Source organism: Zootoca vivipara, chromosome 6 (assembly GCF_965207765.1).
Source record: "Zootoca vivipara chromosome 6, rZooViv2.hap1.1, whole genome shotgun sequence".
Taxonomy (NCBI): domain Eukaryota; kingdom Metazoa; phylum Chordata; class Lepidosauria; order Squamata; family Lacertidae; genus Zootoca; species Zootoca vivipara.
The window spans coordinates 8,995,496-9,017,520 of record NC_142589.1 but is presented as its reverse complement, the minus strand read 5'-3'; the positions used below and the strand labels follow the sequence as shown (position 1 = coordinate 9,017,520).

Genomic DNA, 22,025 nt, shown 5'->3' with positions numbered 1-22,025 from the left:
CCTTGATTCACGGAGAGGGGTGGGGGGCCTGGAGTACCTCATGGCATGGGAGGATGCTCCACCGTCACAGAATGAATGGGTCCCAGCCACTCAGATACAGGAGGAATTCCTGGTAGAAGAATTTCACGCCCTCTTTCCCCACAGACCCAAGCCCTGGCACATGGAAAGGGAGGGGGAGGGGGAGGAAGCACGGGAGAGCAGTTCACCATGGCGCTGGGAAGCGGAGTTTGAGGAACCAGAGGACGAGGTATGGGCGTCACCGAGATCCACCCAGTCAGAGGAAGAAGCAGATTGGCAGAACATTTTTACCCCCACCAGCTCTGACGCCACAGACTTTTTAGGATTCCCGTCCTCCCAGGCGGAAGGGGGGGGCTCGCAGGACTGGGGGGAGGTGTTCAACGGGCTCGGAAAGTACTGAGTTCTTAGGCTTCCAGTCGTCACCGACACCTGGGGGGGACCTGGGGAGGGGAGAAGGAGAGCTTGGGAGGGGGGTGGATGTGAGGGACAGGGGATATCGCGAAGTCCCTCCCCTCCTGAGTTCAAGCCCATCCCCGAGCACAGGGGAAAGCAGAGAGAGTTCCGATTCCAGTGGGGAAGCAGGAAGTCGTGTCCGAGGCTCAGGCAAGGTAGAGGAGCCAGGGTCCCAGGTGGGACAGGAAGGGGCAAATAAGGGGGGGAGACCCATCCCCCCAACTCCGGAATTACGCAGAAAGAGGAGGGGAAAGAGGATGGGTCTGCCAAAGCTTTTGTGTTGGAGAAAGACGCGCCAAAAGCCATTCGGAGGTTCTGAACCCGACTGAACACCTAGCTCCGTGTATATAGCAATGACTTCAGCACTGTAAATACGCAGCACCAATAAAAGAATAAAATGCAGAGCTGTGTAGAGTCGTTACTCTGAAGTAGCCCGCTCCGGCCACTGTGATATGTAAAATGAACCATGGAAGGAGAAGAAGGGAAATCATTGATATTTTAAGGGTGTAAAAATGAGTGTTTTAAATTGTAAAACAGAAAATTTAATTGAAATTATATACAGAAAAATAATATGAATGGCTTCCTGTATCCTCAGGTCTATGGGTCCGTCCTGCGCATCCTGCAAGTTTCTGCGGCGGACTCAGGCGAGTACGTCTGCCGCGTCAGCAACGGGGCAGGCCCCAAGGAAGCCTCCATCATGGTGACCGTACAACAGCAAGGACACGGTTCCGCACATGGTAACGTTTCCGGGACCTTTCAGGCGTGATCTTTGAAGATGCTGAGGTGGCGTCTTGTGGGAATCCAGTGAAGCTGAATGTTGGGACAGATAAAAGAGAGCACTGCTTCACGCAGCGCATAGTCGGCCTGTGGAACTCCTCACCACAATAGGCAGTGATGGCTGCCAGCCTAAATGGCTCTAAAAGAGGATTAGGCAAAATTATGGAGGAGAGGGCTACTGCCAATGGGTCTGAGCCATGGTGGTCATGCTCTGCCTCCACAATCGGAGGCAGCAATGCTTCTGAATCCCAGTTGCTAGAGTCCACAGGAGGAGAGAGGGCTCTTGTGCTCAGGTTTCCCATAATGGTCGTCTGGGGCCACTGTGAGAACAGGATGCTGGAGTAGAGGAGCTGATCCAGAAGGCTCTGCTTTTGTTCTTAGGCCGTGTTTCTTGGCACAGGGAGGACAGGTTGGTAGAAGCATCACTAGGTGTCGAGCCAGTGGGCATGAATTCCAGGTGTCAAGTGCCTGCCTCTCCACCCACCTCCAACTACACACACACACACACACACACACACAGAGAGAGAGAGAGAGAGAGAGAGAGAGAGAGAGAGAGTGCTTCTCCCCCTTTAAAAAATGTAAATCACCATTTTATAGTTCAAATCAGGAAAAATACAATAAATGGACAAAAGTACAAAGATTCACAAAATGTTTATGGATATGCGTACCCCCAGAAGAAAATCCACTGTATATGTGTGTGTGTGTGTGTGTGTGTACACACACACACCCCAAAAAATATACATACATCGTTGATTATAGGCATCTAACGATAGAGAGGTGGCAGGGAAGACTTAATGCTTGGACTATAGGACTCTTTGGGTCTCGTCCAACTCTACAATTCTGTGATTCTATGACCTGCCCCCCAGAGCCAAAAATATTTCCCACCTTTGACTCAGAGTATTTGATGACTGTAGAGGAGTGTAGTTTTTTTGGGGTGTGTGGAAGCTGCCCCATAGCAGTCCGCTTTACCCCATTGCGTCTCAGCTTGATGTTGTTTTAGCGTTGTATCTCACCCTTTATCTTAGGGTGAAGAGCGGGCAAGAAAAAAATTAATGCAGTGGGGTGGGGGCCCTGCCTCTCCCCGCCCACGCTATGGGTCTCTCGAGGGACTCTTGTCCCATTTTTCCTGCCTCTCCGGAGGGAGTGCAAGGAAGGGAGGCCCCAATGCTCCCCCCTGCAAGAGGACGGGGTTTCACAAAAGCTCCTGGCTGTCCCTGGTTGGGAGCAGGATGCTGGGCCTCTCGAGTCTGATCTGGGCTCTTCTTGTCTCTGTAGACACCCCACCAGTCAGGATCGAACCTTCATCGCCGTCCATCACCGAGGGACAAGACTTGGAGCTGAGCTGCCTCGTCACGGGCCAGTCGCGGGCCAGAGTCACGTGGTACAAGCGAGGAGGGTCACTCCCGGCTAATCACAAGGTACGGAGTTGGTGTGTGTGCCTGGCCAACGATCAGGGCCAGATTTAGGTTTGATGAGGCCCTAAGCTACTGAAGGTAATGGGGCCCTTTATATGTCCAGCTGTCCTTTGTCAGCAACAAATTGTTGCCATTTTTTTGTGTTGAATATACGCTATATGGCAATTTGCAACCAGTCCATGCAGAACGAAGGCACCCTATATATAGAAATGAGCAAACCAGTGATATTTTAGGGAGCAGGCTAGCATCAGGTGTCAGCAAACTTTTTCAGCAGGGGGCCGGTCCACTGTCCCTCAGACCTTGTGGGGGCCGGACTATATATTTTTTTGGGGGGGGAATGAATGAATTCCTGTGCCCCACAAATAACCCAGAGAGGCATTTTAAATAAAAGGACACATTCTACTCATGTAAAAACACACTGATTCCCGGGCTGGATTTAGAAGGCAATTGGGCCGGATCTGGCCCCCACGCCTTAGTTTGCCTACCCATGACTTACATCATAGGAGCCTACACAACACAAAACACTGTTGCTGTATGTAGGTTTTATTTTGTTTTTTATCTTACATTTTGGAAATGTACATCCAGTTTTTTTCCCTTTCATTTTTTTGGGGCCCCCCAAGAGGGGGGGGCCCTAAGCTATAGCTTGTTTAGCGTATATGTAAATCCAGTACTGCCAACGATGCCCACAAACCAGGCTCCAGGGGGACTCAGACTGTCCCTTCGCCCCCCCTCCACACTGCAGATATCTGGCTACCATTTGAGGATCCTGGCAGCTACGGCAGCAGACTCTGGAGAATACGTGTGCCGGGTGAGCGACGGAAGCAGTGGAGCGGTGCAAGAAGCCTCCATTGTGGTGACTGTCTATGGCACCTCCCAGAGTGAGTCAAACAATGCTCAGGCCATGCGCCGCCTCGCCAGTCGGAGGCAGTAACTACCAGCTGCTGGAAACCACAACGGGGGGAGGGAGTTGCTCTTTCGCTCGGGTCATGTTTGTGGGCTCCCCTTGGAGCATGTGCTGGGCAGTGGTGTAGCAGGGGTTGCCAGCTCCCAGGGCAAGGCAAGTATCCTCAGAACTGCCCACTGATTGGCTGGAACAAAGGGGCAATAGCTGGGTGACCTACCTGAGTGGCAGCCGTGGCACCCCATGAGCGTCGAGCATGGCGGAGAGTGGGGCAGGGGATTGGTTGGGAGTCCACGCAGAAGTAGCCCTAGCAAGTGTCCGTCACCCAAATTTGTTCTTCATTCTGCCCATGCGAACATTGGGAGATTTTCTGTATGCCCTCAGCCTGACCCAGCAGCCAGACACTTCTTAGGTTTGTAGGCTAAGCATTTCATTTCTCCTGTTGTGGTTATCAGCCTCGGCTCCCGTCTCTGAAGCACCCTTGGGAAAGGTACCCTTCAACGGAAGGTGCCCCCTTGCTGCACCAGGTCCAGGGAGGTTGGGGGCAATGGGCCACCTGCCAGTGTGGGGGTCCATGTACCAGACCATGCCATCCATTGATGCCGGTCCTGGTCTTTAGCTTATCAGAGAAGACTGCATCTCCATGGCAGAGCAACTGCTTGGCATGCAGAAGGCTCCAGATTCAGTTCTCTGGCAGGTGGGGCTGGGAAGAGACTCCCTGCCTGAATCCCCGGAGGAGCATTGCTGCCAGCCAGTGCATGCAGCACTGAGGTAAAGGGAACAAGGGTGATCCTTTTAAAAGCAAGCTTTCATTCACAATCCTGAGGACTAGAATCTTGCTGGGAAGGGCCTTTGTTCCATGGAGCTTTGCATGGAGAAGGCCCCAAGTCCGGTCGCTGGCAGCATCTCCAGGTAGGGTTTGAGAAAACTCCCTGAGACTGTGGAAAGGCTCCACCGGTCAATGCAGACAATCCCCGGCCAGGTGGGCCATTGAGCCGACTCTGTATAAGGCAGCTTCCTCTCTTCCTCCCACTAAACTCCCAGCCTCAGGAATCACCCCTCCGCTGAGGATCGAGTCTCCATCGCCCTCCATTGTCGAAGGACAAACCTTGGACTTGAACTGTGTCGTGGCAGGCCAGGCAGGTGGCACAATCACATGGTACAAGCGTGGCGGGACCCTGCCAGCTAATCACCAGGTACGTAGGCAGAGTGGCCTGGGGGCTCGAGTTGGCGATTCTTCCTTGCCCCTCTCTTTCCTGGCCTTGGTGGCTGCCCAGCAGTAAAATTTGGCACTCAGAAGGCCCCAGGTTGAATCCCCAGGTAAGGATGGTAGGAAGCAAATTCCGATGCTCCTTGGACAGGCACTTTCAGCTGATATAGGAAAGACCTCCATCTCTATTGGCATTCTGCCGGTTTTGAAGGCACATCTGTTTAGACAGCCATCCGTATTGACCCAAGCCTGCCATTTTAATGGGATTGCTTTATTGCACATTGTAACCACGGCTGTTAATTGTTCAATGGTTAACGCAACTGATTGCGCATTTTAACTGCGGTGTATTTTTAAAAGATGGTTTAGCATTTTAACAATGTTGCACGATTGGTTTTTATGTTCTGCAAACCACTTAGAAGCCACCCGAGCATTATGCAGTCTTGAGCCAGTGTTGCATAGTGTTTAGAGTGTTAGACTAGGACCTGGGAGAGACCAGGGTTCGAATCCCCACTCAGCCATGAAGCTCCCTGGGTGTGACCTTGGGCCACAGTCGCTCACTCTGAGCCCAGCCCACCTCACAGGGTTGTTGTGGCGATTAAATGAGAAAGGGGAGATCCATGTGCACCACCTTGAGCTCCTTGGAGAAAAAGGTGATATATAAATTCTGCACATGCAACCAGCAAATGAACTTGTGTTTGGAGAATCCAGGGAGGGCCTTTGCCCCTGGGCACGTAAGCCCAGAAACCCCTTGCCCCAGCAGACTCAGGTGGCCACTTCCCAGAGAGCATTTAGACTCCTGGCCACTTTATTCTAGTAGAGCTTGTGGCCTGCTCATTTCTCGAGCCTTCGCTGAAGGCAGTGTGGTGCAGTGGTTAGAGTGCAGGTGTGGGTGGAGCCTCAAGCCCAGGGCCTAAATCTGAACACAGTTTAGGAAGAAGCCGGGGAAATGACTGCAGAAATGAAGAGGGTGCAAGAGTCAGGCTGAGACCCTACCTGCCCACAGACTGTCTAGCCAGAGTGATGAATGCTCTGGTTATCTCCCGCTTGGACAACTGCAATGCGCTCTACCTGGGGCTACCTTTGAAGGTGTCCTGGAAACTACAACTAATCCAGAATGCGGCAGCCAGACTGGTGACTGGGAGTGGCTACCGAGACCATATAACACCGGTCCTGAAAGACCTACATTGGCTCCCAGTACGTTTCCGAGCACAATTCAAAGTGTTAGTGGTGACTTTTAAAGCCCTAAACTGCCTCGGCCCAGTATACCTGAAGGAGTGTCTCCACCCCCATCGTTCAGCCTGGACACTGAGGTCCCGCGCAGAGGGCCTTCTGGCAGTTCCCTCCCTGCGAGAAGTTTGGTTAAAGGGAACTAGGTAGAGTGCCTTCTGGGAGGTGGCACCCGCCCTGTGGAACGCTCTCCTGTCAGGTGTCAAGGAAATAAACTGCTACGTGACTTTTAGAAGACATCTGAAGGTGGCCCTGTTTAGGGAAGTTTTTAATGTTTGATGTTTTATCGGGTTTTAATATTCTGCTGGGAGCCGCCCAGAGTGGCTGGGGTATAAATAATATGTTGTTGTTGTTAAATTATCATGTAAATGAATAAATAAATGCTATTGAGAGAGATGATGATGATGAGCCTGCTTCTCCCACCATCCCAGGTCTCGGGCTCTCACCTGCGCATCCCACAAGCCTCCACAGCTGACTCTGGCGAATACATCTGCCACGTCAGCCTGGATTCCATCGTCAGGGAAGCCTCTGTCATCGTCTCTGGCACTGGATCTGCCTCCAGTAAGCATCGCCCCCTGCAGGAAGAGAGGGGAAACATAAACAGGGTGGGCTGGGGTGATGGGAGCAAACCTGCCGTGGCTAGATGCCAGCCAACCAGCTTGGCCCTTCCTTCACCCCTCTCTCTCTCCACCTGGCTCCGCCAGCTTTAGACATCACCCCCTCCATGAGGATCGAGGCCTCGTCCCCCCACGTTGCTGAGGGGCAAACCTTGGAGCTGGACTGCGTCATCGCCCACCAGGATCAGGCCACGGTCACGTGGTACAGGCGTGGAGGAGCCCTCCCGGCCAGCCACCAGGTATGGGGCGCCTGCCCAGTTTCCCCCTGGCATTTGCCCCGTGTGCCAAGCCTTGAGCATTCCCAGTTCAAGATCTCCAAGCAGGGCTGGGAATGTCCCCTGGAGAGTTGCTTCCTCCCAGTGTAGTCAGTACTGAGCTAGGTGCAACAAGGGGCCCGACTTGGCGCAAGGCAGCTTTTGATTCTGCTATTTAAGTCAGTCCTACTTTCACGACACTTTGGAACTCCCTGCCTATTGAGATCAGGCAGTTCCCTCTGCTGCATTCTTTTTGGTGCCTGCCAAAAACATTCTCATTTGCTTCATTTTTTCATTTCACTATTATTATTATTATTATTATTATTATTATTATTATTATTACAGGTAGGTAGCCGTGTTGGTCTGAGTCGAAGCAAAATAAAAAAATTCCTTCAGTAGCACCTTAAAGACCAACTAAGTTTTTATTTTGGTATGAGCTTTCGTGTGCATGCACATTTCTTCAGATACACTGAAGTGTGCATGCACACTTCTTCTGTTTCAAGTGTATCTGAAGAAGTGTGCATGCACACGAAAGCTCATACCAAAATAAAAACTTAGTTGGTCTTTAAGGTGCTACTGAAGGAATATTATTATTACTTTATTATTTATTAAAATTCATTTATTTGGTTTTTCAGATTAAATTTTTACAATCACCTATCCAACCTACAAAATAAAAACCTGATTCCAAGGCATCTCCCAGACTTCCCTCCTCCCCTTTGTGGGTCCTATTATTAATCATTTCCTCCTGTATCTTTTATAATAATCCAAATCTTTTACCTCTCCATTATCTCCAAAATTCACCATTAAACTACGTGTCACTCTAATCCTACTAACGATTTTAACTGTTTACAATGGTTTTTAAGAAAAATGATAAATTTCCCCCATTCCTTATTAAAATTTTGGTCTCCCTGGTTTCTCATTCTTCCGGTCATTTTTGCCATTTCGGCATATTCCACCCACTTAATGCAGAACTTTTCATTTCACATAACTTGTATACTGCCTTTTTATATTATTATACACAAGGCAGTTTACAAGCCGAAGAAACAACGAAATAGACCACAAAGATCAGACACATAATAATAATCTGATCCAATGCGTTCTAGTTTCGATAGGCCTGCCTGAATTTTAACCTTTCAGTATTTTAATATTTTGTCCGTTTCAAACTGTTGCCGTAAATGTTCTTGACATTAATTGTTTTACCTTTTGGTGACCCGCTTCCGGGTTTATTCCTTAGAATCAAATAAACCATGAGGAAGAGATGCTTGCTTCTTCTTTTTTAAGGGCAAGCACCATTGCATAGAATCATAGAATCGTAGAGTTGGAAGAGACCACAAGGGCCATCCAGTCCAACCCCCTGCCGAGCAGGAAACACCATCAAAGCATTCTTGACATATGCCTGTCAAGCCTCTGCTTAAAGACCTCCAAAGGAGGAGACTCCACCACACTCCTTGGCAGCAAATTCCACTGCCGAACAGCTCTTACTGTCAGGAAGTTCTACCTAATGTTTAGGTGGAATCTTCTTTCTTGTAGTTTGAATCCATTGCTCCGTGTCCGCTTCTCTGGAGCAGCAGAAAACAACCTTTCTCCCTCCTCTATATGACATCCTTTTATATATTTGAACATGGCTATCATATCACCCCTTAACCTTCTCTTCTCCAGGCTAAACATAACAGTTAGGGGCATGTGCTTTGCATGCAGAGGGTCCTAGTTCAGAACCTGCTGGTGGTCAGTACAGTCAGTACAGAGCTAGATGGACCCAGGGGTTGGGGTCTGATGGCAGTTGTAGTCCAAAACACCTGGAAGGCACTGGGTTGGGGGATGCCAGTTTAGGTTAGCCAGACTAAAAACTCACACGGTTAACAAATATGCCTTAAAATTCGAAACAACTTCCAGGCCTTTGGATCCCGCTTGCGGCTGGTGAAAGTTTCTCCGGCAGATTCTGGCGAGTACGTCTGCCGCGTCAGCCGTGGTCCAGCCACCCAGGAGGCCTCGGTCTTCGTCACGATCCAGCAGGGTGGCACAGGCTCCTTCCGTAAGTCTGACAAAGGCTCAGTGGCAGAGCACCTGCTTGGCATGCAGAAGGTCCCAGGTTGCCCATTGGCAACATCTTCAGGTGGGGTTGGGAAAAGGCTCCCTGCTGGAGGGCCACTGCCAGTCAATGTAGACATTATTCAGCTAGTTTGATCACTAAAAGGGAAAGGGTGTGGGGGGGTGGCGCTGTGGCCTAAACCACTGAGCCTCTTGGGCTTGCCGTTCAGAAGGTTGGTGGTTCGAATCCCCACAATGGGGCAAGCTCCCATTGTTCTGTTCCAGCTCCTGCCAACCTAACAGTTTGAAAGCACACCAGTCCAAGTAGATAAATAGGTACCGCTGCGGCGGGAAGGTAAACGGCGTTTCCATGCGCTCTGGCTTCCATCACAGTGTTCCATTGTGCTAGAAGCAGTTTAGTCCTGCTGGCCACATGACCCAGAAAGCTGTCTGTGGACAAACACCGGCACCCTCGGCCTGAAAGCAAGATGAGTGCCACAGCCCCATAGTTGCCTTTGACCGGACTTAACCATCCAGGGGTCATTAATCTTTTTACCTTTTAGTTTGATCAGTGGGCCTTTGACCTGATTCGGCAGGCTCATCTTACGCATTGAGCCTCCTCAGAGTAGACCCACTGACGTTAACAGACCTCAGGGTCATCAATTTCAGCTGCTTGACTCTGAAATTGCACAATTGCTCTCGCCCTTCCCCTCTATTCTTTGGCAACGCAGCCGCCGGTGTGACTCCCCCAGTACGGATTGAGTCTTCTTCTACCTCCCCCACTGAAGGCCACACGCTGGACCTGAAGTGCATTGTGGCAGGACCTGCTTCGCAAGCCAGAGTCACGTGGCACAGACGAGGAGGTGCCCTCCCTGCCGGTCACCAGGTATGGGTGCAAGAGGCCTTGGAACCAAGATCTGGTACTGCAATGTTGTCAGGGGCTGAACTGAGGAGGAATGGTGGGGGCCACAACCCCCTTGTCCTGAACCTTCCTGAGAACAGGAAGACAGTATAGATTAAGATAGGTGGTTTGCAGAAGGGCATAGTTCAGAGGCTACAGAAGGCAGAAGCTGGGAATTCCTGGAATAGGAACAGCAGGAAGAAGCAGCAGCACCAGGGGAGAGAGAGCTGACAGACTCGGTGTCCTTGGAAAGCATTCCCGACCCCCCCACCCAGGACCAGGCGTGCATTGAGAGTAGGAGAACAGAAAACTCAGGGGCAGAAAGCTCTGATTAGCCCACACAGGGGTGATGTAGAATAGGAGAGGCGTAGAGGTGTGGGACTTTACTTGGAGCAACACCATTTCTAGAGAGAGACCGCATTCCTTTGTCCCTCGCTGTGATTATTGAATAAACTAATTGGTAAGAACTCTTATTATTTTATCTGCTTCTTTGCTGCCACTGGGGGAGGTATCTGATTCCCCGAAGCCTGACAAATGTGCAAGACCCCCCCCCCAAACACACACCCCCTCTCATCCTAACTTGCCCTTCTCTCTTTCTCTCCTCCAAGGTCTCTGGCTCCATCCTGCGTATCCCACAGGCTTCAGCTGCAGACTCCGGGGAATATGTTTGCCGTGTCAGCAACGGGACGGCTGTCCACGAAGCCTCCCTCATCATCACCATCCAGGGCGGCTCGGGCTCCTCCTACTGTAAGTCTCCATTCTTTTTACAAAAAGTCTATTTATGCTTTTCAGGTTTATACATTTTACAATCATTTTAACATTTCAAAACTTGACTTCCTTCCCCCTCTTTCTGCAGTTCCTTAAATTTATTTTTAATATCTTCTGCATATCCAAAATAACTTAATATGCTCATTTATTCATCTACTTTAAATACATGCTCTTATAAAACTGCAGGTTATTACAATCATCCTGCCAATGTTCTTATCTGTTTACAGTTTATCTGTAAATATTCAATAAACCATTTCTATTCTTTTATAAAAAAAAGTTTGTTATCTTGATTTCTTATTCTTCCAGCAAGTTTAGCCATTTCTGCATATTCAAAAAGTTTTGTAACCATTCTTCCTTTGCTGGGACTTCTGCTTCTTTCCATTTTGGGGCGAGTAACATTCTTGCCGCTGTAGTCACATACATGAATTCTGTACAGTTTAGGTAGTTCCATCCCTATAATTCCCAGCCTCTGTTCAAAAACCTCCCAACGAAAGAAAGCTGAACGGCACTTACTAACTAACAAATTCTTTCCCTCTCTCCGCCTCTCTCCGACTCCTCTGGCTTCTCCAGCTGTGGGCGTCACCCCTCCAATACGGATCGAGACCTCCTCCGCGTCCGTTGTGGAGGGGCAGTCAGTGGACCTGAACTGCCTGGTGGCGGGTCAGTCGCAGCCAAGGGTCATGTGGTACAAGCGAGGTGGTGCCCTGCCCCTCAACAGCCAGGTAAGGGGGCGGGAGTTGGAGCTCTCTTGGGTCAGGGATGAATGGGGCAGAGAAGGGAGGGTGATCCACATTGGACTGGAGGTCTCCTCCCATCCTCCGCCGAGAAGCCAGGAGGGCAGCTTAACCCGGAGAGAGCATTTGGAGTAAGGAACCCTAGACCAAGGGATGGGAATGTTGTGGCTCTCCAGTTATTGCTGGACTCGAACTCACATCATCACTGACCATGCTGGCTGGGGCTAATGGGACTAGGAGTCCAGCAACACCCAGAGGGCCACAGTTTCTCCACCTTCCGCCTCCTGATCATTTTCTCTCTCCCTTTGAGCAGATCCTTGGATCTCGCCTCAGGATCCTGCAGGCCTCGGCGGCCGACTCGGGTGAATACATCTGCTACGTGAACGATGGCGACAGTCCACTGGAGGCCTCCGTTATTGTCTCCATCCCTGGGAGCTCCGGTTCCGCTTTTTGTACGTAGCCTGAGAAGCAGAACCCTGCCACGGGACATAAGTCCTGCAGGGAGAGGCGCCTGGGCCCCCAAACTGCAAATCACTCCTTCAGATTTGGGGGAAACCACCTCACCGCTCTGCAGACTTTGAGGGTGGGTGACAGGTTGTGTGTTTCTGCAAAACGCCCTCTGCGCATGTCCAAGCCACTCTTGCTCTTCGCTTGAGAACTGATGGTGGAAATAGGGACATTATTATTATTATTATTATTATTATTATTATTATTAAAATTATTACAAATCAAACCAAATTACTTCAATTTAATACAATTTCTTAAAATCAGGTTTCCCGCTCCTGCTGCAAACATATGTCAATCATTTCCACCCATAGCCTAATCATCTCTTATTTCATATCCAATCGATCCTTCACTTGTCCTTAGTCTATTCTTGCAGCTGTCCACATTCTTTCCCTCCTTACAAACAGTGCCTCTGTTACATATTATAAATATAAAATCCATTTCATGTGTGTAGTCCTTCATTTACATTGCTGTTTCAGGCCTGATGTGCTGGGAGAATTCATTACTGTCTTCCATTCTTCAGTTCTTTGCAGTGTTTTCAGTGGTGCCTCGCTTAACGAATGCCCTGCTTAACGAAATTTCCGCTTAACGAAAGGTTTTTTCTAGTGGAGGTTGCCTCGCTAGACGAATTTGTTTCGCGAAAAATTCGTCTAGCGAATCGCGGTTTCCCATAGGAATGCATTGAAATTCAATTAATGTGTTCCTATGGGCAATTTTTTAAAAAAAATATTCAATGCATTCCTATGGGATTCGCTAGACGAATTTTTTGTTGTAAGAAAAGACCCGTGGAATGAATTAAATTCGTCTAGCGAGGCACCACTGTACTTTGATGAGACAATGTCACATTCCATTCCCTCCGCTGTTGACCAACTAGCTTACGAGATAAGGCCATAAATAACATGTACAATCTCTGCCATTAAAATTCCTCCCTGGAGTTCTTCCTCGGCACACAGTTAAAACAAAGTCTTTTCTCAAATTCAGCCTCTTGCCAGATCTGTTCCGCAGCTGTTCCTTCTTCTTGCTCTGCCTTGCTCCCTCGCACTCCTGGTCCAAGTGGAAATAGGGACCCCACACAAACGTTTAAGCCAACCTTAGCTTGAAGGGGATGGGGATCTTTGGGGTGGAGCAGCACAGCTCGCCCAGAACACCTGTTGAGCAGAGATACACGTACACACCTTTCTTTCTTTCCCTCCCACAGCCTCTGGCATTGTTCCACCCGTGAGGATCGAGTCTTCATCCTCATCCCTGGCAGAGGGACAGACCTTGGAGCTCAACTGCCTTGTCGCTGGCCAGGTGCAGCCCAAAGTCACCTGGTTCAAGAGAGGAGGGTCCCTCCCAGCCAACCACCAGGTACATGTGCTCCCCCTGGTTGTTTCTGTTGGGATAATTCAGACTGAAAATTCCCAGGTGTCAAAAAAGGTTGTTTATATAGGCAAGAACTGCGGCCCGTGTTTTGTTAGCCCCAAAATGGAAAACAACCAAAGAATAATGGCAACTTTAGCTGACAGAATATGCACAGCTTGCAGTCTTAACATGTTGAGAACAAGAAGAACATACGTTTAGAGAAGAATGGAAAATGTTTATTGAATACATGGGAAATAATTGCGTACAGCTGAAAACACTGGCAGCGTTAAGATAAATTCAACGGTGTAAAAGAGTTTTAATGGATGCAATAATAGAATACTGAATGGTTTAGTTTTTGTAAAGTATGCAGGGATTTGTGTTATGCAAAATGAACCATGGAAAGAGAAGAAGGAAGTCATTGATATTTCAAGGATGCAAAATGACTATTTTAAATCGTAAAACAGAAAATTTAATAAAAATATATACAAAAAGAAAAAGAAAGAAGCTAGCCTTTCCTTGCATTGCAGAGGTTTGGACTTGTTAACCCTTTGGGTCCCTTCCAATGCCACGATTCTGTGGTCTTACAATTCCTCTTTCTCTCCCCCCACCCCCACCCAGGTCTCTGGCACCCGCCTCCGCATCCCTCAGGTCTCCTCCGCCAATTCCGGAGAGTACGTCTGCCGCGTCAGCAGCGCTGCTGTCACTCAGGAGGCTGCGCTGGTGGTGACAATCCAAGATGGCGAGAGCCCCTCCCATTGTGAGTCCCCTCTAGCGGAGGCTGAGACCCCTCCCTCCCTCTCCTAGCCTCTAAATTTGTGCTGATCTAGGCAGCCTTGAGAATATTTGCTGGGGACCCTCATTGCTTTAAGGGAATGGCTCCCAAAGTGGGTGGTATCTCCCCTGGGCGGGGGGGAATGGGATTACTTAGGGGGCAGGTGCTAAGAGGCAATTTGGGGGTGGGGGCGTCCAAGTGTGCCGATCACTTATTTATGATTGACCAATCCAGAACCTCGAGTGAAACACCTTTCTTCATATTTAACACTTCAAAAGAGGTGTAGGGAAAGGAGACAACAGGGCAGATAGATCATCAAAGCTGGGGGGAAATATGGGAGAAACGTACGTTGAAAATGTTGTCTGTAAGAATAAAAGAAAATTATTATGAATGAGTTTAGAGATGGTGTTTAACACCAGGCAGATTAAATCAAATAAACAAGAAATGTAAGGTGTTATGTTGGAGGGGATGCCAGGAATCCAGGAATTATGTTCACATGTGGCGGGGGTGTAAATATGTTTTAAAAAGAACACAAAATGGCAAAGGGTTTTTCAGGAGATAACAGAAATCATGGGGTTAAAGCTAACCGAAAGACCAGAGGTAGCATTATTATCAATTTACGATGGGGTGGAAGATTTGCAGGCTATAAAGGATTTGCTCACAGATTTATTGATAGCTGCATGAAGGGGCAAGCAGAATTTAAAATGGAAGAATGGTATAAAGAAGTGTGGGAAATAGCTATTGAAGATAAATTAACATGTTCCATTAAGTTAAGATGGGGAATAGGCAGGAGAAATGATTTCGAGGAGATATGGAGGGTGTTTGTAGAATTTGTACTGTTAAAACAGAAAGGGGTCAAACCATCGCAAGAGGTGTTGAAATTTTGGGAGGTTGGATAGTTACAATGGAATGGTCTTGGTGGTGGGATGCACATTTTTATTCTTATTTCTGATTATTACTTTGTCAAAATAAAATTATTATTTTTTAAAAAAATAAAACTTTATGACTGTCATCACATTCTAAGTTGTTTCCTTTGGGCGCTTTTGCTTCTATTCGGAGTGGTCAGAAGATAGCCAGGTACTGGTAACAGCTGTTGATTTTATAGCAAGGTAGTTGCCGCTCATCTGTGGTAGGGGGAGAAGGCTTGTCCATGTCTGTTAAGGAGCCGCATAAAAATAATTACCGCAAATCCTATGAATTTCTTTCACTATTTTGTTTTGCTTAGCAAGAACGTGCAAAAATATTTTTCATGCAATATCTAGTATTGCGGTTAATTACATTAAATAGTCGGATTTTGAATGCATGTGCAATTAATCGCTACTGCGTTGAATTTTATTGTGCTGTTATTTTCCTTAGAGGGTCATGCAAACCACTCTTCTGAATGATGCTTTTTAGCGGGTAGGGTAGAGGGTACAAAGGAGTGCGTTTATGGAAGCAAGGGAACAAAACAAAACGAAAAAGTTTGGGAACTGCTGATCTAAGACTCCTGCTTTCTCCTCCCCACCCCCTTGCAGCTTCAGACACAGTTCCCCCTCTGAAGATCGAGTCTTCGTCACCCTCCGCTGTTGAAGGGGAGACCTTGGATCTCACCTGCAGTGTCCCAGGCCAGCCCCAGGCCATATTCACGTGGTACCGGCGAGAGGGACCCCTGCCTGCTGGCCACCGGGTAGGAAGACAGACTGGCCCAGAAGGCCTCTTTGGGCAGTGGGGGGAGGGCAGTGTCCAAGTTCACGTGGGGCACAATCACTGTGGGTAACAGGGAGCGTTGGCACCTTTCTTGGGCACGAGACGCCAGGAAGATGCTGGCAAAGAGAGAACTTGCCTTTAGCTGTGACTGCAGGAGGGTTGGACTCAATGACCTCCTCCAAACCTACGATTCTATGCAAAACAGTGAAGCACGGGACGGAGCAATGGAGAAATTTCTAGAACAACCATGGGATATCAGCTCCGCCCAAGGCATGATGGAGAACAGCAACAACCGGGAAAGGATTTTATAAGGACAGGAAGGAACCCATGCACAGAATAATTGGCACACAGGAAGAACAAGGATATAGTTTTGAGTGCCTCACTTGTAGTAGTTTAGAGTGCCTCACTTGTAAATTTGAATTGAAGTTACCGGTATTAATATTGCAGTTGTCGTATAAGGAATTGTTATTATGACTGGAATGTAATTGAAATTAGTAAGATTTTGGAAGGCTGAAATAAAGAAAATCAATTCTAGCATGCAGGGGGCCACCTAAATGATATAATTCGGCATTTGAATGATTGGTATTAGTAAATTGGTATTGTTATAATACCCAGGTGGCACTGTGGGTTAAACCACTGAGCCTAGGGCTTGCTGATCAGAAGGTCAGCGGTTCGAATCCCTGTGACGGGGTGAGCTCCTGTTGCTTGGTCCCAGCTCCTGCCAACCTAGCAGTTTGAAAGCACATCAAAATGCAAGTAGATAAATAGGAACCGCTACAGCGGGAAGGTAAACAGCGTTTCCGTGTGCTGCTCTGGTTTGCCAGAAGCGGCTTTGTCATGCTGGCCACATGACCTGGAAGCTATACGCCGGCTCCCTCGGCCAATAATGCGAGATGAGCGCGCAACCCCAGAGTCGGTCACGACTGGACCTAATGGTCAGGGGTCCCTTTAGCTTTACCTATTGTTATAATGAAGGTATTATTGGAATGTAATTGAAAATTAATAATAATTATTATGCAAAACAGAATAGCGGGAGAGGAGACAGGACATCAGGAGCCCCCTGCCCCCCCCGCAAAGTTCGTGTTTCATTCAGCCCTCTCTCTCCTGGTACACACAGATTGTTGGTGGTCACCTTCGCCTGGTCCAGCTCACCCCAGCCGACTCCGGCGAGTACGTCTGCCGTGTGAGTGGTGGAGCTGCCCCGCAAGAGGCTTCCTTGGTGGTCTCTGTCCTTGCCAGCGCCAGCGCCGCCTCACGTACGTCCAAGGTTCTGGGCCGTTTGGGAGGGGGATAGGACAGGTGGGTGGTGTCTCCAGTGGGTCAGCCTCACCCTCGCTCCATCCCTGCAGGCCTCCAGAGTCCGGTCATCTCCATCGACCCCCACAGCACCGCCGTGCGCAAGGGAGCGGACATCTCCTTCAAGTGCCGGCTCCACGATGGCGCTCAGCCTGTCGAGATCTCTTGGAAGCTGCCCAACAACCAGCTGCCAGGTAGGTGGGCTTGTGACGGCCACCTGGCCCTAGCGTCAGGCTGTAAGAAAGGAAGGAAGTGAAGGGGTGCAGGAGGCTCCCATTAGCTCAGCTGCCAGGCCAGCAAACCTTTGGAACTGGTCAGTAGAGCAAATTGCAGCCGCTTGAACCTAAGCTTGCTTATTTCCTCCTCCCTCCTGGTGCATTTTCCTTTTGTGCAACACACACACACCGATCTCCCGACTTGAACCTTTTTTTTCCAATCGTTGCACTGTTTTAATGGGCTTGCCCTGTTGCACATTTTAATCGCCGGTTTTTGTTTTGATGGAGCTGTCTTATTGTGTGTTTTTGTTGTTGTTCTACAATTGTCTGAAGGCAACGTGCAATAAAACGGCGAAAGCATTTTCAAACTTGGGCATTGCACAGTGGTTAGAGTGTCAGGTTGAGCCTCGGAAACAAGGATTCGAATCCCCACTCAGCCATGAAGCTCACTGCGTGACCTCAGGCCAGTGGTCTTTTTGGGTGGTCTTTGACTAAGGGATTGGGCAATTTCTAAAGCCTTGAAAAGCTGTCTCACACCTTTGCTCTGGGTCCTCCTTGAAAAGGTTGGAGGAACCCTGTTGAAACAGAAAAACAAAGATCTGCCATGCCTTTCTTCTACTGGTTTGTGCCTCCACTCATACTTCTCTGACCGATAAAGGACTTAGGGGATTCTAAGCCCCTTGGGGAGTTGTATGGAAATTTGAGGTTAGCCTTTACAGCCCAGCAGTTTTGATTTTGATCTTCTTCCCCCTCTTTTAAGACAGCAAGCTAGCAAGGTAGGGATTGTCTTGTTGTTGTTGTTTGTTTGTGTATGTAAGCCGTTTGGGAACCCTTTCATGCGCAAAGGGTGGGGTGCAAATGCTTTACCCCCCCCCCAAAAAAAATCCACTTTCTCAATTGATACATAAATGAATAACTACCAGGCCCGGACAGAGCTCTCTCTCCCACTTCCCCACTACAGAAAACGTGAAGATCAGCCCCAACGGGTCTGTGGTCACCATCTCCAACGCCCAACCCCAGAACCAGGGCACTTACCGCTGCCTCGCCTCCAACCGATTTGGGATAGCCAACAGCGTGGTCAACCTGATGGTGCATGGTAAGTGGGCATTGTGGGGCGGAGAAACCCCCTTGGTTCCTGAAAAATACCAGGGTACTATTACGATGACTTTATTTGTAGCGCCGCCTTAAGCCCGAAGGCTTATGCAGCACGCAGAGCTAGAAACCTGCCACAGTAATAGCTAAAAGTGCTCACACTATAAGCATCCTCAAAAAGGACACATTTTCCTCCAGGGGTGGCGGGTGGAACTGCTGGCGTAAGAGGCAGGGGTGCCCCAAAAGCTGGCGGAGCCACAGCCAGTCATTGGCTGAGCCACAGCCAATGAGAGGCAGAGCTGACTCATTCTCGTTTTTTGCCCCCCAACCTCCTCCCAGCAAAGTTTTGCAAGGGCAGCACAGAGGCCAGTTCAAGATGCTGGAAGCTGCAGGAGGGGAGAGTTGCTCTTGAACTCAGGTCCTGCTTGTGGGTTTCCCTGCCCTCACCCCCCCCCCCCCGGGGCCTGGCTGCTTATTTACAACCATTCCAGCGGGAGGCCTTGTAGAGTTGGGAGGGACCCCCATGGTCATCTAGTCCAACCCCCGCATTGCAGGAATCTCAGCTAAAGCAACTGTTATAGGAAAATCCTTGGGCTCACTTGGATTCCCAAGCAAAGACACCAGCCAAAAATATAAGAGCAAAGCAGCAGCCTGTAGGCCTGATCTTTATTCAAAAGACGGTTGCAACAGGACTTCCACATGGAAGAAGTAGGAAGAAGCCCAGAACACAAAGGATGGCTCCTTTTTAAAAAATAAGTTTCCCTTTTTAACCCACAACACCCTTAGTGAAGCATTACACATACATCAAATATACATCACAGCTAAGTCATAATCTGAAGGAAGGAGCCATCCTTTGTTCTGGGCTTCTTCCTGCTTCTTCCATGTGGTGGGTGGAAGTCTTGTTGCAGTAGTCTTTTGAATAAAGTTAAGGCCTACAGGCTGCTGTTTTGCTCCTGTATTCTTGGCTGGTGTCTTTGTTTGGCCATCCAAATGAGCCCAAGGATTGTCCTATAACACATCCATGACAGGTGGCCAGCCAACCTCTACTTAAAAACCTCCCAGTGAAGAAGAGTCCACCCCCTCCCGAGGGAGCCTGGGCCACTGTCAATCTGCTTTTACTGCCAGAAAGTTCTTCCTGGTGTTTAGTCGGAATCTCCTTTCTTGTAACTTGAAGCCTTTGGTTCGGGTCCTACCCTCCAGAGCAGGAGGTAGCAGCCTGGCTTCCCCAAAACAGCCTGCCTTCTCCGCCTGACCTCTGGGAGATATTAGATTGGGAAGGAGGAGAACCTCCTTGGAGAGAACGATGCCATTCCAGGGAGCCAGGCCCTTTCCTGGGTGCCCAGCTGGCATGGATGCCGGTGGGGGCATTGCACACAGCTAGACGGAAGTCTGCTCTGCTCTGCTGTGGGGCAGCTGCTCAAGGCTCTCCTCTCCCCACCTGCAGGGCCGCCTACCGTCTCGGTGGTGCCAAAGGGCCCCGTGCAATTGAAGGTGGGCAAATCCATCAGCCTGGACTGCCTGGGGGCAGGTGAGCCCCGGGCCCTGGTGCGCTGGAGCAAGGTGGGGGTCCGGCAGAAGGTGGAGCACCAGACAGTGATGCCGCTGGACAGCCGGGCTGTGTTGCAGGTGAGTCGCAGGTGACACATTGTCCTCAGGGCAAGGGAGCAGGAGGAGGGGCATAGTGGAGCCTCCAAGATCAGGAGCAACGTATCTTGGAGTGTTGGTTCCTGGGGGCTGGGAGCAAGCAGTGGGGTGGGTTCTGTTGCTGGTGGGCTTCCCAGAGGCATCTTGGTGGACCAGATGAGATGGCGATGGCTGCTAGCCACAATGGCTGTGCTGTTTGTCCGCAGTCAAGAGTCAGCAATGCTTCTGAATCCCAGTAGCTAGAAACTGCAGGAGGAGAGAGTTGTTCTTGTGCTCGAATCCTGCTTGCAGGCATCTGGCCACTGTGAGAACAGGGGGCTGGGCGAAATGGGCCCTTGGCCGGATCCAGCAGGTCTCTTATGTTCTTACGGGCAAAAAAGGGGCTTGTTTTTTGTCTAAAGGCAGCAATGGCCCCATTCCCCGATTTGAAACACCTCCCCCCGCCCCCATATACTGTTTCCGCTCCAGATCTCATCCGCGAAGCTTGAAGATGCTGGCACCTATGTCTGCATGGCCCAGAACCCCCTGGGGACGGCGGAAGCGCAGGTGGAATTACGTGTGGAGGCCGTGCACGGGAGACCGGGCGCACCTGAGATTCGTGCGAACCCAACGCAGACCGTAGTTGCCGGGCAGACGGCTCGGCTCCATTGTTCTGCCACAGGTAGGCGGGGGGCCTTTTTCAGCCCAAGGTCTGCATTCCTCTTGGAGGAATCTCCCCCCACACCTTGGGGAGGGGAAGGAGCCTTCGTATTCCAATAGTGAACGTGGTCAGAGGCAAGCAATGGGCAGTTCAGAAGGTGGGACTCTGAGCCTTTGCACAGTCGGTGGGCTTATTCCATTTTAATTAAACGAGATTTGTATGCCGCTTAACTGTGAATAAAGCAGTTTGCGAGGAACGCAGAGTAGCACACAAAAACAGTTGATAAAAAAATCAGCCTTAGGAACAAGTGTATAAAAAACAAGAGGAATAAAGTTGGAAGCATGCGCATTCTGAACCAAATTTTCAGATTAAAACAAAGAGGTTCCTCTAACGCACAGCATGGTCCCGTCTGCCCTATGCATTGACAGCAGTACAGCCGTACCTCGGAAGTCGAACGGAATACATTCCAAAAGTCCGTTCGACTTCCAAAACGTTCGGAAACCAAGGCACAGCTTTTGATTGGCTGCAGGAAGCTCCTGCAGCCAATCAGAAGCCGTGTTGGGTGTTCCGGTTCCAAAGAACGTTCACAAACTGGAACGCTCACCTCCGGGTTTGTGGCGTTTGGCAGCCAAAATGCTCGAGTCACAAGGCATTCGTCAACCAAGGTATGACTGTATTGTGTCGCTTGAAACTGTCATGGCTTCCCTCAAAGCTTCCTGAGAACTGCAGTTTGTTATTTGTGCTAAGAGTTGCTAGAAGACTCTCTAGACTCTCTAGGCCGCTCCCAGAGCTCCAGTTCCCAAAGTTGTTTAACAGTCAATAGGGAATTCTTGAAATTGCAGCTCTGTGAGGGGAACAGGTGTTTCCCAACAATTCTCAGCTCCCTAATGAATAATGAATAATGCTTGTTAGGCCAGATTTGGTCCACAGGACCTGTGGTTCCTCACTCCTGACATAAGACAGGAGAACACAGTGAGAACACAGTTTTGGACACGTGGTGGGTTGAACCATTCTATTGGGGGGGAGGAGGCACAGCACATGTGATAAAGCATTTATCCAAACCCTGCTCAATAGGGTTAGCATACACATTGTCTGGACGTGGGTGGCGCTGTGGTCTAAACCACTGAGCCTCTTGGGCTTGCCGATCAGAAGATCGGCGGTTTGAATCCCCACGACAGGGTGAGCTCCCATTGCTCTATCCCAGCTCCTGCCAACTTAGCGGTTTGAAAGCCCGCCAGTGCAAATAGATAAATAGGTACCGCTGCAGCGGGAAGGTAAACGGCGTTTCTGTGCGCTCTGGTTTTCGTCACAGTGTCCCATTGTGCCAGAAGCGGTTGAGTCCTGCTGGCCACATGGCCCGGAAAGCTGTCTGTGGACAAAACGCTGGCTCCCTCGGCCTGACAGGCGAGATAAGCCCCGCAACCCCAGGGTCGCCTTTGACTGGACTCAACAATCCAGATGTCATTTACCTTTTTTTTTTTAACCTTTGCACACTGTCTACTGCCAGCTACCTTCTGCGTTCCAGGGCC

At 49.5% G+C, this 22,025-nt stretch overlaps 1 protein-coding gene across 15 annotated transcripts in view; it reads left to right on the top strand.

The window, feature by feature from the left end:
- Positions 1–22,025, top strand: part of HSPG2 (heparan sulfate proteoglycan 2) — a 198,743-nt gene that overhangs the window by 147,577 nt on the left and 29,141 nt on the right. For all 15 annotated transcript variants that reach the window (XM_088671505.1, XM_088671499.1, XM_088671498.1 and 12 more), the window contains 19 exons: positions 1,067–1,208; positions 2,524–2,666; positions 3,406–3,541; positions 4,609–4,760; positions 6,433–6,562; positions 6,706–6,857; positions 8,766–8,904; positions 9,632–9,786; positions 10,410–10,548; positions 11,140–11,291; positions 11,617–11,755; positions 13,006–13,157; positions 13,770–13,908; positions 15,438–15,589; positions 16,727–16,865; positions 16,959–17,099; positions 18,082–18,216; positions 19,657–19,838; positions 20,325–20,517. In XM_088671505.1, the coding sequence (XP_088527631.1) occupies positions 1,067–1,208; positions 2,524–2,666; positions 3,406–3,541; positions 4,609–4,760; positions 6,433–6,562; positions 6,706–6,857; positions 8,766–8,904; positions 9,632–9,786; positions 10,410–10,548; positions 11,140–11,291; positions 11,617–11,755; positions 13,006–13,157; positions 13,770–13,908; positions 15,438–15,589; positions 16,727–16,865; positions 16,959–17,099; positions 18,082–18,216; positions 19,657–19,838; positions 20,325–20,517 (2,812 nt within the window). The remainder of the gene's footprint in view (positions 1–1,066; positions 1,209–2,523; positions 2,667–3,405; positions 3,542–4,608; positions 4,761–6,432; positions 6,563–6,705; positions 6,858–8,765; positions 8,905–9,631; positions 9,787–10,409; positions 10,549–11,139; positions 11,292–11,616; positions 11,756–13,005; positions 13,158–13,769; positions 13,909–15,437; positions 15,590–16,726; positions 16,866–16,958; positions 17,100–18,081; positions 18,217–19,656; positions 19,839–20,324; positions 20,518–22,025) is intronic.